The sequence below is a fragment of the Ambystoma mexicanum genome, chromosome 6q (genome assembly GCF_040938575.1).
Source record: "Ambystoma mexicanum isolate Mex_15411 chromosome 6q, UKY_AmexF1_1, whole genome shotgun sequence".
NCBI lineage: Eukaryota > Metazoa > Chordata > Amphibia > Caudata > Ambystomatidae > Ambystoma > Ambystoma mexicanum.
The window spans coordinates 57,066,033-57,083,712 of NC_090937.1; the positions used below are offsets into that span (position 1 = coordinate 57,066,033).

Here is a 17,680-nt window from a genome sequence, read left to right on the forward strand (position 1 = left end):
AACCGCTCACTATACGGCATCTCGGGCACAAGAGTGGCAGCGTGTCCATGCCCAGCACATACTCTCCCTGACCTTGAGGGTAAGAGGGCTGAAGCACTGACTGGTAGAACCCTGGACGAGGCCCTCAGCTAATGCAAAAGCACAGGAGACCCAGCTGTCGCTCTGGCTGTAGCCAGTCACTTAGTGGGTGCTTGGACCAGAAGAATGAGGCATCTAAAACGTATTGGCTGAAATTGATCAGATTGTAAAGCTTGTATTTAGATTTTGTGATGCCCATTCCGAATTGGGAATGTTAAAGTGTATGTTTTCGTAATGTCCATTTTGCATTGGGAATATTAAGTGATGTTTGGTGGGCTCTTTGACATTTGGCCGTGGGATCCAGGCCAGCCTAACTGTATGCTTTTTATCCGGGATGTTTAATGTAGAACCGGAGACTGTGTTTCTTTAACGAGGTGTGAGGGGCCATGACATCTGGTACACCCTGAGCTGCGGATCCATACATACTATTCTAACCTGCCTTTGATATTCAAATAAAAATGGGGATGTATGTGCCTGGGCAGAGCTACAAATCCTCCCGGCCGGCCGTGTGTGGGGAGTCGGGCGTGCTTCGTGCACGCTACAGGCAGCAATTCCATGTTGCTGCCCGTAGCCTGCTGGAGCATCTGTGGGCTATACCGGCTCGTATAGCCCGCCGCTTACCTAATCAGCATGCACAATGGCCCTTCCATGGTTGGAACTGCACTTATTCATTTATTGTATTTTATGTGGTTTTATGAGCTGTGCCTAAAGTACACTTTTTTGACTGACTGACTGCCCAGGAGGGTGTGAGGCTCTTTAAAAATGGGTTATGGGACTGGTTTTAATGGAAAACATAAGCATTTCGTAGAAAATATAAGCAGTTATATCTTAAGGGGGTGCGGAGGACAGAGACAATGGGCCTCATTACGACCTGTGCGGAAGGCGTTTAACGGCGCCGGTAATGGTGCCGGCGCCGTTAAATGCTTTCCGCACTATTACAAGGTTCCCTCGTGGGACCCGATGTGGACGTTTGGTTTTACCAGATGTCCAGAGCGGGTCCTGCGAGGGGACCAGGGAGCTAACAACGGGCCGATCGTAATCGGCCCGTCGTTAGCTCGCGGACCCATTCCCATTGAGCCCTATGGGGGCTCAAATGGGAATGGGGAAGGTCCGGGCCCGGGTTCCCTGAAGGAGGAATTACCGGGCCCTCCAAACTCGTAATGGCCCGGTAATTCCCCATTTAGGGAACCCGGACACGGTTTTGGAGGCAGCATGCCCTTATTAAGGGCATGGCTACCCCCAAAGTCGTAATGAGGCCCAATATGTTTACTGCAGTGGGCTCAGTATTAAAATGTTTGAATACCCCTGGTGTTGGGCTATGTGGGAAGGAGGAGGGTTCGGGAAGGTCATAGGGTCAACAAGTCGGGTACCCATTGTTGCCATATCCTGGTGCCAGGCACTTTTACAAACATTCTAGGCCTGCGGTCCGAATAGCGCATTTTCCACCCTAGACAAACATTCGAAAAGTACTTCACTATCGGACCACTCGTACCTCACGTGACAGTGGCGGTTCTTCCACAGATGGCCACAGTTGGTCAAGAGTTATGTGAAGCATGCCCAGCCTTGCCAGCAAGTCTATCTGGCAACCATTAGATATAACGACAGCTACAATGAAAAAAACGGTCTGTTCATGAGAATAAGCAAAAAACTCCCAACCACCAAAGCACATATTTTTTAGGGAACACTGGATTATTACTGACTTCTTTTGTGCTCGATAGCCCCTCCACTATTGTACCCCACTTTTATAACACTGAACCTCACTTCTGCTTTTGCTTCCCCCTGTCATCCAGGGGTGTTGCTAGGTCTGCAAAAGATCCGGGGCTACGCTAATGGCGGGACGGTTGGGACACAGGGCTAGCTAACCTTTTCTTTTTGGTTCTAGCCCCTGAGCTTCTATCCGGGGCTACAACCAACAGAACCGGGGCTATGCCCTGAGTCCCCCCACGCAACGCCTCTTCATCCACTTACGTCACCCAAACTTTATAATATTCTGTTAAATGATGTATATGAAAATCCTCACAGTCCCAAAAGGCAGCTTAATTATTTGTGTTGATCAGTCATGTCACATAAGTATGCCCATAATCAGAAACATATATCTAAGAAATGTTCATAAAAGCTAAGGAATATTCTACCTTTTGGGTATTAAAGTTTAAAGCAAGTACAACTTGAATGCCGTCGTCCATTTCTTGTATTCCGTAATCATAATGTTGACCCCAAACAGAGGCACACGCTTAATGGTGAAATGTGAGCCAGGGATAGATAACCCAGAGGGGCAGGGTGCTGGGGCTTTACTGCGCTGAGACCCTCTGTTAGTATGATGAGCTCCTCTGTAAATGTGTAGAGGCTCGACCAACGCTGAAACAAAGGGATTCGGGATCCGTATGACCGGTGAGCTGCCGGACTTGCCAGTCAAAGTGCCATCTTGCTTCAGTGAGCCTGTTGTGTTAAACTCCTCATGCTGACCCTGCAGAGGCTGCGGGAGACAAAAAAAGCATCAGCCTTGGGAAGTAGGCAGAATGCTAAGTAGGATGAAGGCCTAAATGCACCGCCATTATTCTGCAACCTTTTTAAAGGGATTACCAAGTCAAAACCACATTGTCCTGATGTTTCACTATCTATTTGCAGCCTCGTGGGGGTCTAATGCCACTGGCAAGTCTGGGCTTCCCCTATGCTGCGCGTATCACCCATGATAAGGTGCTGGAGCCGTGAAATGTCCCTGATAAAAAACTTCTGACTTCAGTGAAAAAGTGGAGGATTTTTTTTCTCAGAGATGTCACCCATTTAAAAAGCAGTGACTGGAAAAGCAATGGGAGTGCTTTGCTGCGTAATTGAAGTGGCGGCCCACCTATGCATGTACATGTGAATGAGAAATGGCTAGGAATCAACAGACCAGCTAACATGCAAATTTGTGAGCAGGGGAAAAAAGTGGTGCATAGCGTCAACCCCGCTAATTTCATGCTAAACATATGACCACTGCATGCACTGAACCCAGTAGCTACATATCAAATTAGATGGTTAGCATTAGCCTTTCTAAGTTTAGAATGTCAACATGTGGTGTATTGCGTACCCTCCGACTGCGAGAGATCCTGGTGATTTCTTCTCACGAATAGAATATTTGTCCGATGCCCGCTGAATTAAGTCAAGTTTTCTGTCTCTGGGCTAGAGGGTGATGCTTGGTTCCTAAGGTAATTCTGCACTTAGGGCTCGACTCCATGAGTTTGGCGAAGCAACACTCCCAAACAGTGCGTCATTTTCAAACAATTATCAAACAATGTCCATCACACTTTAAATTAGCTAACACTCTATAACTACAGGCAGCCATTTACACAATAATGCACACATTTAGGGAGATAAAACAATATTTCAAAGTTGATATCCAAAAATACCAAACAAAAATCAGGAATCAGCAACGTGGAGCTAATGCCAAACGCCAACAGTTATTACATTAAGCATGATCTCATTATTCAATTTTGGTTTTGCCGAATATATATATCAGTAATTGTACCAAGAAATGACGAGTTATGTACGGTGCCAATATCTTTAACACAATGATAGCATATCAGTCAACTTGTTTGGTTCCTTTCTCCAATCTCCAATGGGGAACTTTTTTATTTTCATTGGTTTCTTTTATTTGCTTAATTTGTCATGATTGCTTCAATCACGAAAGACAAATCTAATTAACTTCTAAAGAATGTGACCTAGTTTCAAACAATTCGCCCAAAATATTGCTAATAGACTGGGAATGACCAGGATGGTGAAACCATAAGAGGACTTTGCTGTTTGATTTTTAAGGGCTGCACTGATTTTTAGAGGAAGAAGTCACCGAGATATGTGTGTAAACTGCAGAAGCAACACAATTCTGCAACCAGGTATAGTCAACGTATTGTACATTTGACAATTTGGGGATTTTCTTTTCCATCCACGATGGCGCTTTGAGAACTGTGGTCTTTCGGGCATCCCTAGTAGACGTGCTGTTGGAGTGCCACTGAAGGAACCATTAATGTGAAGGATATGGAACACTGTGGCCATAATTATGATGTCAATATCTTGTATCACCATGCTTTCACAGTGGGCTGTCCCAATGGAAGATTAACATAGTTGACATGTGCGCCCTTTCATCCCCTATATTGGTTCAAGTCCAGCAGTTTTGCTTTCACCATTTGAATTGGGTCAGTAATTCTTGATGAGGATCTGTCGTGTTGTAAAACAAGGGTGTATATTAGGTATTGGCCCTCATTACGACCCTGGCGGAAAGGGGTTTACGCCGGCGTAAACCATGGCGCCCCTTTCGCCTGAGTACGAGTTCCCTTAGCGCCATGGTGATTTTAACGCCTGCTTTTAGCAGGCGTTAAAATCCATGGCGCTAAGGGACCTTGTTGTTAATTACGCCACCGTAATTTACGGTGGCGTAATTAACGCCTTCCCCACTCCCATTATACCCTATGGGGCAGAAATGGGAATGGGGAAGGGTAAATGGGGATTGGGGACTTACCGCCCCGCCAAGGTCGGAATGGGGCGGTAAGTCCACCAACCCCCATGGCGGAGTTGGCAGCTTAGCGCCATGGACCATGGTGCAAATAGCACCATGGATCTCCGCCAAGGTCGTAATGAGGGCCATTGTGTTTTGAAAAGTTCTGTGTGTTTTTGCTATTACGTTAAATGGTCGCATGAGTGAAAAGTGGTCACTAGGAAAGCAACCTGTTACATCCTTTGAAAGGTGTTACGGAAATACTTTTAAAATATAAGTGTTAGATAGACTCTTAATTGGGGAACTTTAAGTTCAGGTGCGTAATATCAATAGGAAACTGCCACAGCCCTTTCATTCTAGCTATCTCACAATGTACACATTATATAATACCCACTATAGGAGAGGTGCAAACAAGGAAAGGGACTTTACCCCAACCAATTGCCTTATCCCAAACCTACCCTACTCTCAGTAGGATCAAAGGCTGGCCACTGATCTTCAAGGTGGCGACGTCCACAACAAGAATGGAGGAACTAGGGAAACACTAAGGTAAGCATTGGTGATTAGGGGACAATATGTAATGTAATGGGTTATTAACAACACGCTTTAATATGCAGGGGTTACTAAGCGATGACCAGTGGATCAAACCTGTGTTGCCCCATCGTCTTGCTTCTAAGGAGAGCATGTTGCGCCTGAGCTATCCTCCCAACACATATCACTGGCATTTTGAGAATGAAGGCAACTTTGATGGGCTACGGGGGCTATAGCCCTGGGTCTTTTGGTTGCAGCCCTGGATAGAAGCTCAGCGCTACAACCAAAATGCTAGCTAGCCACGTGTCCCGTGAGTCCCCACATCAGCTTAGCCCCTGATCTTTTCCAGACCTAGCAACAGAAATCTCAGCAATTGGCTCTAATGAAAGAGCGAAAGGAACTCAGCATCTGCACCAAAATGAAATGTTGGACTATGAGGCTTAAAACCATGCATACTTAAAACCTCTCGGTGTAGTAGTCATCCTATGGGATAATGCATACACAGATGGGCTGTGAGATCGCAATGTCTGTGAAGTTCAGTTAGAGAGAGTGAAAGTGGGAAAAGATCCAATGATGGGAGATGTAGCCACATCACACAACCAAGCACCAATCATTCCCAGTTACCAATGACATGTGCATAGAAGGAGTGAGTGTTAGGGACATGTGCATCCATGAAAATAACTGAATGAATAGAATCACTGTATGGGTATGTTTAGTGGAGAGGTACTGTGGGCAGTGTGCTGGAGAGATTTACATGTATGTGTTCATTTATTGGTTTTGTATAGTGCTGGCGCTGCTCTTTGCCTCCTTCAAAGCGCTGTTGTCAGATGGTCCAGAAGGTAACAGGAAGGGGACATTGATTGGTGGACTGTTTCTGGGCATACACTAGCCAGAAATGCTGCTGCTTTCTTCAGCAATGACATGTGACATTGTCAGGCAGAGGTATAGTCGCCTGGCACGGCATCAATAGCTTGCCATAGTTCCGCAATACAGAGCCAAGAAGGGGTGTGTTTGTGTGTAAACTGCAGGGTTTGAAGCCTGCAAGCTATCAGGATTCCGGATCGGGGTGAGCAGCAATATCAGGGCTGGGTCCAGTTGCTTTGGGCTGAATATTATTTTTTTAAGGTGTTGACAGAATCATGGCAAGTGCTGTCGCTGAGGTGGCCAGAACACCTGCAGCCACCAGTGGAATCCATTGCTACAGGATCAAGGGGTGCAGGATTCCACAGAGGAGGTGTGGGTTTCAGAATGTTTTAGTGGACAGCATAGTATGAGGCTGGAAGAACATGCTTGTGGCAAAGGGGCTCCAATGATGCAAGCATTTTCAAGTAGAGCTATGACACCATGGGATCTGAACAGCTGTTATGGAAAGGAAATGAGGTTGGCAGGTCCCAGAAGCTGGGTTTTGATTGGGTGCAATGGGAACAAGGCAACCGAGGAGCACCCATGTGTGCACATCAGCCCCCTGCTGTATTGGAGGGCTGAGCTTTTCCCAAGTGTTTTGATATTGGCGCCTGCTATAAGCCTGCTTGGAAGGTGCTCCTTATCCCAGTTCTTGGAAGTAGGTGGAGTGTCTCCTTTGCCATTTTACAGCTCATGGACAACTTATTGATCTACCCAAGCATGATAGAGGCACGGGGTAAGCAAACAGATAAAGCAGAAAGAGAGCAAAGGTGTGTGGAAGAGGAGTGTCAAACAGAGACAAGAGCAGCCAATGACAAGTGCAAGGGATGAGGCAATAGGGAACTTTAGGGGTGCAACATAGTACCCCAACGGAAGAAGCAACAGGGAGGAAGGAAGAGTAGATAAGAAGAAAAAATGAAGTGATTCTGATTAACATGCAAATGAATAGGATGGGTAAGCAATTGGGAGTGAAACCCAATGCAGCTTTAAAAGGAGAGGTTACCGCGTGCATTAAAAGAACAGGCAAGAGGCAAATCTAAACGAAAGAAACTGAAAAACAAAGCGGCTGTACAAGGCTGTCAGGAACCAAAGCGGACAACCTCGAAGGAGGTCCATGACACCAACAAATATGCCATGACAAGCTGTTTCCACCTTCACATGGCAGTCTCGTAGCCAACACATGCTATGATAACAGCAGCTCCAAGAAGAAAAGCACTCATTTCCAAGTCATGTGTCTATGTATCCATCTAAATCGCATATTGAAAATTGTGACACCCGAATGTGTGTTTCACATAGCTGCTACATCAGTGTGGAAGGCAGTCCAATATCTGGTGAAGAGCAAATATCTACAGTGGAAAATAACCACGGCAATACGGGAAATACCATAAACAGGTTCTAGAAGGAAAGGCAGATCTGTGAATGCATTGGAACGCAGATGGAAACAGCTCGAGGACCTTGCGTTCTGTATCGTAGGAGCCTGACCCATATTCATCGGAAGAGTCACATCCCACTGAGGACAAACCCAACCAGAAATAGCCCAAACAATACCTAGGAGATGGCAGTGTAATCATAGACCTCTCTAGCCAGGCTCAGCCATAGAGAGTAGCTCATGCCAGCTGCATGCAGGCCTGCTCAGCTCTCCATTAAAGCTTATCGGTTGACTGCTTCCAGGTTGGGGTCAAACACCAGGTTTGGGGTATGCCTCACTGAAAGAGCGGGGTAATCAGCCAGCTGGAGAGTGGCGCACCTTCCAGATTACGTATCAGCACGGTGCAATTTGCCATGCTGGCCCACCGATTTCAAACGCCTATTCAGAATATTTATTGGGGAAGGGTTTGAAGGTCGCGACCCGAGTTAAGGATCTTCTGTGGGATGTGGCCTGGTTAGTTATGTTTATAGGCTCGTTGTGTCGAACTATCAGGCTAATGAGGCTTTAAGATTGGATTGGAATCGAAGAATTGGAGAAGATATTACGGAGGATGATTGGACGTGTATTTGTGAGAATGTGAAGCTGTGTTCTTTGAGTCTTGCAGACAGGTCGTGTCAAATAAAGATTTTGAATAGGACATACTGGACGCCTGAGAGAATGATGAAGAGGGGAATGAGTGACAGCTCGGAATGTTGGGCATGTTTACACGAATTGGGCACCTTTGAGCATATGTTGTGGGAGTGCTCAAGGGTGAGAGGTCTGTGGTTTGAATTTGACCAGATCTGTGAAAGGATTCTTGAAGTGAAGGTTCATATGGATTTTAAGACCATAGTGCTGGGTAGTGGGGATTTGTTGGACGACCTGACTACTTCTCAGAAGAAATGGATCTTTCGTGGGGCAATGGTGGGGAAGAAGCTAATTTTGAGACATTGGAAAACGTCTACCCCTGTTACTATTGAGGAATGGATTGCTGAGATGCATTCTCTAGCGGATATGGAGAGAGTGCTGTATTGGAGAGAAAAGAAAGATGCATTATTTAATAAGATCTGGGGCAAATTTCTGTTACTGTATTAGATTTGTTTTATTGCTTGTATTGTGACCCCAGCGGGAGAGGGGGGTGTTTCTGATCTATATAGTTAATGTTGATTTGCTGTGATTGCATGATGTTTGTATTTTGTTTGTGTTTTTGTTCATATGTTGTTCTGATGTGATCTTTTTTAAATAAATATTTCAAAGTAAAAAAAAAAAAAAAAAAAAAAGGTTCTTCTGATGGAAGGTGAACTATACACAGTCGGCACCAGTGAGCATCTGTTATAGGGAAGGATGAGTTTAGATTAAGAGCCAGGAGAAGGATGTGCTGGGGGCCACTGGCAGCGTCACACTTCCTACACCATCAGCACACATTAAGACCTGCACTCCTTCCTCTTTTTGGCTATCCGTGTTTATAAATAATTATATAACCTTGGGGAGCAGCTCATTGAGCATGGACTTTCTGTTTTGCTGAGTGTGTAGAATGTGTTATTCCTCCATCCGCTAGTGGACTTCCTGTGAATGTGGCCTGGCGGAGGCCGATTTCACCAGAGCCAGTCTGAGGAGCATTGCTTTGGCTCAATACTGGAGCACTGGGAGTCAGGGTGGCAGTACATGGAAGGCAGATGATAACAGACCTTCAGCATACTCCCCGAGGCTCTCACTGTAAGGGCCAGGTTCATTTTGTACAACGGTTTAGTTGCCAGGGAACAACCTGCATTGAAATAGTTGGAGGAGGGAGCTTTCGGCTTTCTGAAGTTTGGACTTCGAGTATACCCTTGCACACTGTAATGCACTGGGGGAGGTGGGCGAGGGGGGAACAATTGGATGTGTTTAGTTTGAAAACCTACTTTTTGGAACACCAGGGTTTGAAAATACCCATTTCTGTTGACAGGACTGTGCATTGCCATGTCTTAAAGTTTGGAAACACTGGTCTTCAGGGTACATCTCAGAGGCGTTGCTGGGGTGAGGCTGGGGGACATTAGCCCCCAGGGTCTTTTGGCTGTACCCCCCGAAAGAAGCTCAGGGGTTACAACCAAAAGGCTAGCTAGCCCCGATTCCCGACAGTGCCGACATTAGTGTAGTCCCGGATCAGTTCCAGACCCGGCAACACCCCTGGTACATCTAATTTCTGAATGTTATGCGTGATGAACTCTTGCCTCTCCGGCCCCTCTGATGACCCCAAGCCCCATCGCCCTAATATCCCCTAAGTCATGGTTTCCTTCCAGTTATCACGAATGTATTTCCTAACGTTATAACATGGGTAAACTCTGTGTTACCCCCTTGCCCTTGTGACCCTTCCTCCTTCCCATGTCTCCCATCACCCTTTTTTCAAAAGAAATACTATTAAAATGAAGCAACATGCTATGTGCCCCTTGCAGCTGCCTGGCCTCTTACTTATTTTGGCTGGTTGCTTCTTTTTTTCTCACCATTCCTCACATTTCCATACCCAGAAATGGCTTTCTCATGTTGGTTTTCTAACATGTGTGTTTTCAAACGTGGGTGACAAGTAATCTTGGAAATGTTTCATTGCCAATGTAGGCATTGCTTCTTAGTTTTTCTGGGAGAGAGTGATCTCCTGCTGTGGAGGAGAGCCCTACAAGCTGGAAAGGCAATCTGCTTCCCTTGCCAAGTAACCGAGGTACTTCCCAGCAAGCATTACTACTTTCATTTCCAAAAAAGAATTACTCCAAACTGAATCCAGACCATACTTAATTCAGAAGGCACGCCTCAGGATTTTGATTCAACCTCAGGCCAAGTAAAGGGCATTTTACAGACAGCCTTACCCAAAGCTTTAGCTTCCATGAAACCGAATCCATTCAAATAATGGACTTGGCCTTAAACATGACCACCATTTGTGCAAAGATAGGTCAGAGGACAATAGGGCCCCCGGGAAAACATGCACATGGGGAGAACACAGAGCATGAAAAACAGCAAGGTAACTTCACCACTCCGCTCAAATTAACAAGGCATCACGCCAAGCGGAACCAAGAGCTCCATGTCGAGGCTATAAAAGCAAAGCCTCAATCTCAAAAATACTCTTTAAAGCTCAAATAATGAGGTGTCAATAAAAAAAGGAAACATTCCGGCAAACTTTACACAAAACATCACTCCCACATGTTCTTTCCTCCCTCGCCACATCCCTAGTTTCAATTGGCCCTTTCATCCTTCCGACCAACCACTGAGTTAACACAAGTAATGAAGTTGGGTGGCAAAAATAAAAAGCCCCACACCTGCTACGCGACCACAGCCCATTTACAAAACGGAATGAATACATCAACAAACTGGCCCCACACATTTGCGCCCGACACCGTCCTCCAGCTGTGCATGGCTACCGACCTTCTGAAGCATGCAGTTTCCACCACATTCTTGAGGAAAACATGCACAGACGCCATCGGGCAATCTACAGTCTCATCTCTAACTCATGAGGCCGAGAAGCATGCAGAATCCTGTGACGTGACCTCTTGTATGACCTCTAATCCGTGTTTGGATTGGTAGGTGGGGCAGAATTAGCACTAGCCAGATTAAGGACATTAGCCAAGCAACAAAAGAAGGGCCTCCAACACATCACGCACGACGCGCTTTACCGCGGCATCCGATGATAGTGTCTGTATCGATAGGCACTGCTCTGGGCTGGATCCAATCATTTCACTCAAATCTGAGTCAGGAGAAGGAAAATAGGGTCAGCCTATTCCAACCGAAAGAGGACCTTTAAGGTTCTCTTCAACCCCACCAGAAGGAATGTTCACCAAGGGGACCGCTCTCTGAAGATATCTGTTTGCAACCTGCTGTTACACATTTGAATTCTGGAAGAGACAACTTTCATCATTCATAGGTTTACAAATTGACTTGGGTGAAAATAACACCTAATCTTGTAGTGCTTAGAAGTGGGGGAATCCGGCGTGAAGCACTATTTGCACACATGCCGTCATTCATTTAACATCTGTATGTCCACTCAAGCACACGTCACCGAGCGGCATCACTGGCATGAGCGTAGACAACACCCTACTCCTCTACTAGTTGGTATAATATTTTGCTGATCAATGCAACATCCCCCACCTCCACAAAGCATTCATTTGGATACCCCTCAAACGAAAATCTGCAAGTTCATTCCTTGGAATACTGGGAGGACAACTTTGGTCTGACATCAATTATTCAATGAGGGGCCAAACAAAACATCTGCATTTGGGAAAGTGCTAATAGCTTCACCATGGCAGCCCTTCCAACTCTACGACACACACTCCATGCCCAAACCAAAAAGCAGAACTTCCTGAAGGAACATGTCAATGATGCATCTTAATTGGCCACTGTGTCGTTTCCTGTGAAGGGGTGGACACAAGGTGACATGCTGACAGGAAATCACGAGTAGTATAGCTCAGTGGCAATGTGCTTGTCTTGGAAGCAAGACGACACAGAGACGCGCTTAGAAACCTCTTCGGTATTAAGCACGTTATAAATAACCAATTGTATTATATTATTATATTATACATAAGAAATTAATAATAGATACATATTTAAAATACATAGTCATATACATACCTACATTTACATGCACACACGTGGATAGATATTGGGGCTCACTCCAAGTATGCCGGTCCAGGAACAACGGTGCCGGTAAGCTTACCGGCACCATTGATTCCGGACCGGCACGCTACGAGTCTGCCTGCAGGAGCCACTGTGTCCGACAGGGCAGACCCTGCCGGAAACAGCGGCAATGGTAGGCAGACCATGTCTTCCTACCATGACATGGTCCCCATTCATGGTAGGAATGGGGACCATGTGCTTCCGTGCTTCCGTGGTCCCCATTCCCATGGAGTCCTGTAGGACTCCATGGGAATCGGGACTTACGATTTACCGGCGCCTGACTTTCCGGAACGCCGGAGTTGTAATACCCTGGTGTTTATGGCAAGTCCGGTGCTGGTAAATATTTACGGGTCCGACGGTAACCTGCCGGTAGTACCGGCACGGTTACGGCCGGACTCGTAATGAGCCCCACTGACAAAGAGATCTGTGGCTGTGGAGCCTCCTGTCAACATCTGATAGTGTGAGTTTGTGCTCAACCCCATTCTGACACTGGCACGGCTCACCAGCATTTCAGATCTGGATCAGGATGACCCCCAATAATTCAGCTAAGCTTGAAGGTTCATGAGATCCCACGTCACTTCATGAGGAAGCGAGGCTGACACCACTCAAATCACTCCGACAGTGGGCCACAGTGTTGAAAGAAAAAACAATTCCATTTAGAGAAAACAGGGATTGAAAGGTACAGCCTTAAGGTTTATGGCCTTTCCAATGTTTTTCCAAAGGTCAAGTCACTATCAGAAAGGCCTAGAACCATTGTATCACTCTTTTAAGGAGTCCCTTGCTTTGTTTCATGTATGGCCCTTTCAATCAACACAGTAGTTTAAATAGTAATTGAGACAAGACTCGCAGGTAAAACCAACACAAAAGTTCTTCTATGCCGCTGTTAGTGCATTGCAACATACTGCTTGTATTTTATATTTTTTCACAATGATGTGCTGTCTTGACGTCAACCGACATGTTATATTACGTTATGTTAAATGGAACTCGTAACCCCTCCCCCCCCCCTGCCACCATTTACACAGCCTTGTGGCGCTCACCCTGGCCATTGTCTGTTGTGTGATAGCTGCAGTATCACACCATGCGCATTATGCCACTCCCCCTGGGTGTTCCATTCTAGCGGCATCGCGTCCTTGGGGTAAAGATACCCTGACCAATCTGCAAGCCTTGCGGGGTTCCCTGCACAGTCTATCTGCTCCAAGCTCTGTGGGAGGACTCTGGGCTGCAGTGAAAGTCAAAGCATCTCCCAGTGAAATGGATAACTGTGATTGACGTCAGTGATGCCTCACGTCGTCTGTTCCTGTGACATCATCCTGGGATCTACTGCAAATGCAAGACACTATCAGAGGGCAGGGCGACTCCTGGGAACAGATTACAGAAAGGGAAGTAAGAATAACTGCCAGTAACACCCCCTGTATTGAATCCCGCCCTCCAGAGAATAATACCCACCACTAAAATCCACAGCCCCCGAGTTACCATTGGTGGTGAATACTGGTATGGGTAATTACAAAGGGCGGTAAGAACTGTATAACCATCAAGCCTTCACAATTAAGGAACACATTGCAGCCATGCCATGACAGTATTTACCGGCCAAAAAAAGATCGTCCTTTTCCTGTTCCTAAAAATGTGCTTCTGCTGTGTGAAGAATCTGTCATGTCTGAACTGTCCACACATGTATATGTGAGGAAAGAGGAGTGGTTTGTGCTTCAAGGGTTGCATTCCAGGCCCATACATTTAAATATATCATGACCTTCTTTATTTTTACTGCAACTGTATTTACCAATGGCGGTATTTACTCCTGGTGGAATTCCGTTGCTGCTGAAAAAACCACAGAATGGTCCAAACGATAATCTTGTCAGACTGGCAGTAATGTATGATTGCATAACAGCCAACGGCGCTGTCTGCTGGAGCAGCACTCTCCCCAGAGTGGTAATTTTCCATTTTCTGAGTTTTTGATGCAGCAAGGCCCATAGACAATACAATGAAAGTACTCATGCATTCACCCACAACTGCCATTCCAACTCTCCTTTGGGAAAGGAGTGAAATGCTAAAGACAAAATGGAAGTGCTCAGTACGAAGGTAGTACTCATAAATACCTACACAGATACGTTAGGCCATTCATGGGGTGTCCAGCTTTGCTTTTCTGTACCCCCTATGTGAAGGTAAATGTGCTTGGTGACTGTGGAGCGCAAAGCAATGGAGAAAAGTTGGGTGAGTTCCACATAAGACTGTCACCATGCAAAATAATAAGGAACGCGTGCTTGACAAATTAAAAGTGCGAAAAAACACTCCCAAACCTACTTACTGACTAACGATGCAGAAAATATTATGAATAAGTCTCCCTTTCTTTGATTTATTACTTTAATTATCTGATATTCTATAGAACCCTATTAGTGGGGTTTTTGGTTTAGATTTCCATTTTATGTCTCTGGGTGAAAGCTATTTATCATAATAATCAGCAAAATTCAAAACCTGTGAGCGGTATTTAGAGAGTTCATTTGCCATGCTACTAGGCCCGTTGCTGGGTGACAAAGGCGGCTCTTGAGGACGTGTGTGCTGGAGTGTTTTATGCAGAATTGTCTGTCCATAAGATTGATTAAAACCTGTGTGGCGAGTTTCTCATTTCAATCAGGGTGTAATTAGAGGAGGTTGTTCTCACCTATGCTGTGGCCAGAGGGCGGAACTTGCTGGTTGGGCGGCTGCTGCACCTTTGTCCGGATGATCCTGCATGCAGAGGGGGAGAAAGCGAGGTCTATTCAACACTGCGCATGCCTCAGAACAGAAACAATGCCCACACACACCAGCACACACAGAAGCCCAGCGGCACAGAGGATGGGCGGCAGTGGATTAGGATGGTTCAATGATGTGGCTTTTACCACAAAAGAAAGGAGACTCACTGCAAATACACTCAAAATGAGGGTCTAGCTTCGGCCCCAGAAAGTGGAAAAACTTGATTCAATGTTAGTTATATTATACTGATGTGATATTATCGAAATTGACTTCAAAACAGAGTTACGCTCATGGTACAAAAAAAGGCACTGTGGCCAAATGTCCTTGATAACTTACCAGTAACTATTAATACACCAAACACTATTGTGTTTCACTGCAGACAGAGGCGTTGCTAAGGGGGGGTTAAAGGGGTATGGCCCTGGGTCTTTTGGTTGTAGCCCCGGTTGGAAGCTCAGGGGCTACAACCAAAAGGCTAGCTAGCCCCGAGTTCCAACAAGCCCAACATTAGCCCCAGATCTTTTCGAGACCTAGCAATACCCCTGACGTCAGACCACCTTATTGGGTTAGGAATGGGGCAAAGTTGATGGATGAAATGTACAGTCCTGATTACTCACAGGTAAACATCACCCTTCTAAACTAATCCGTAGGAATGTGATGAGACAAAAAAGGGACGGTATCATGCTACGGAAGATAACCCAGGGCAGGAATATCTAATATTTCCCAGTGCAAACGCATTTTTGTGAATGCACAAATGGTATTTGAACTAACTCTTAGGCTAACAGGTAAATATTGACAACAGACCTGTGATTACTTTAACTTAATACCAGTTATAAATGTTCCTTCTCTTTTCAACATCTGATGTAACCCATACATTTACACATGTTATACCTTGATGAAGCACCCATCATGGCCTTTAATATCCACTGTTATCTGTACTAGTTTTGGTCAAATGTTATATTTCAACACTCTAGATCACTCTCAACGCATTTTTGTTTCTGGAAAGGTCCCAAATTCTCTTTTGAATTGCTCCTGGATCTGATATATCTATTCGAGTGCAACATCTTTAGATATCTCACTGCTTATGTGTATAGCCCCCAACACCCTAAGGGACTAGGTTCATGCTATATCAAATAGCAACAAATATAATGTCACTGATAGTCTAAGCAGGGTCCCAGAATTACAGTCCTTCTAAGATCCAAGTTGGACATTCCAAGTAAGGTAGGCATTTTCAGTAAGCTCACAGCTTGACATTCCCAGCCATATTTACATTCCTACTGGGATCTTACTTTGACATACCTATTAGGATGACATTAATTATATGTTATTGCATGCAATATTATGGCATTTGTGCCAAGATATATCCTGTAATATATCATGCGAGGTGACATCATATGTTTGCTTAGGAGTTGTGCATATAGACTGTGCGCTAACTGTTACACTTAATTTGTCTAAATTAATCACATACACATTTGTTTATATTTGATACAGTTTTTGTTTATTCTGTATTTTCCAATTGCTTTCTTAGTCCATATTGTATTGTTTTCTCATACAAATGGTAATTTATTTTGACCGTCTTGTATTTTTTGTCACACAATTTTTGTTATTCAAATTGAAGTATCCTTATAGAGCAAGACTTCAATATACAACTCTCAACACGTGTTTCCCCACAGGTGTTGCCATGGTTCATCAGGAGAGAGTCCCCAGTTATAGTTTCTTTATGGGATAATATCTTGATTGTTCTTATTGAGTTACAGTGTAGTCTTCTGTAATCAGTCTCCTTATATTTTGAGCAAAGATGAGAAGATTCGATTGGCTCCTGTCACAGCGCCCAATCCGCGTTGTCATGATATAGTTTGTCATTATATGTCATGACGTACGTGGCATGTGATTCATTATATGTCACCTCATCGTGCAGTTTGACATTGCCAATTTGCTCCCAATTTGACATTTCCTAGAAGTATGACATTCAGAGTAAGGTATACATTTCACATTTGCAGTAAGGACCAAATCTGACATGCCCAATAAATATGACATTCCCAGAAAGCAAATAGTTTGATTCTCACAGAGCACTCTGAGTTTGACATTCCTTGTTAGTTTGACACTGCCAGGATTTTCCAGTTGGGCATTCGCAACATGCTCCCAGTTTGTTTTACAAACCTGTTAATCCTGACATTCCACATAAACGCTAGAAAATTTGCATTCTCAGCTAGCTCCCAGATTGACAATCCCATTGAGCGCATTGTACGGCATTCCCAGGATACTCAGAGTTTCACTTTCAAAGTAAGCTTGACCTTCCTACTAATGCCACAGTTTTAATTTCCCACCAATTTTCACATTTCCTTTATCATGCGGTAGAATTGCCATTTTCAGTAAAGTTTTACATTCCCAGTAAATCTCCAGTTTTAAATTCCTAGTGAGGTTGATATTTCGAGTAAACTATCAGTTTGAAATTCCAAGTTAGCTTTCCAGCTTCCTATCTAGGTTTGCACTTTATAAATCCCATACATACTGTCACAAAGCTAAGTGGACTCCACAGAGGACGCAACTCAGATATTCGTGTTGCCAGAGTTTTTGGGATAATAGGCAATTCCGGTTGTTTGACTTAGGATCGCACATAGCAAGTCATTATGCAAAAGACTGATTACAGAATGACAATGCGTCAGAGGACACACTGCTGTCAGGGGAAGATGTCAGAGCAATTGGTGCTACAGACAGTGCAAACAAGAAAAGTGTGGTGAGTCTGCAGGGGAGAGTCAGGGAGAGTATTGGCTTTAAAGAAGGGTGCAGGGGAACCCACTGTCTTCATAGTGAAAGGCTTCAGAGTGTGCCACTGGCAGAAGAGTAAGTGCCCGTGGCATGGTTAAAAGCAGGGAATAGCAGAGTGGGATGGCCTATTATGGGAAGTGTTGGAGGTGCCATCTTTATGTAGGTCA

The 17,680-nt window shown here is 44.9% G+C and overlaps 1 protein-coding gene across 3 annotated transcripts in view; it reads right to left on the bottom strand.

Annotated features, from left to right (window-relative positions):
• Positions 1-17,680, bottom strand: part of PAX5 (paired box 5) — a 688,652-nt gene that overhangs the window by 540,307 nt on the left and 130,665 nt on the right. For all 3 annotated transcript variants that reach the window (XM_069630476.1, XM_069630474.1, XM_069630475.1), the window contains exon 4: positions 14,677-14,741. In XM_069630476.1, coding sequence (XP_069486577.1) covers positions 14,677-14,741 — 65 coding nt within the window. The remainder of the gene's footprint in view (positions 1-14,676; positions 14,742-17,680) is intronic.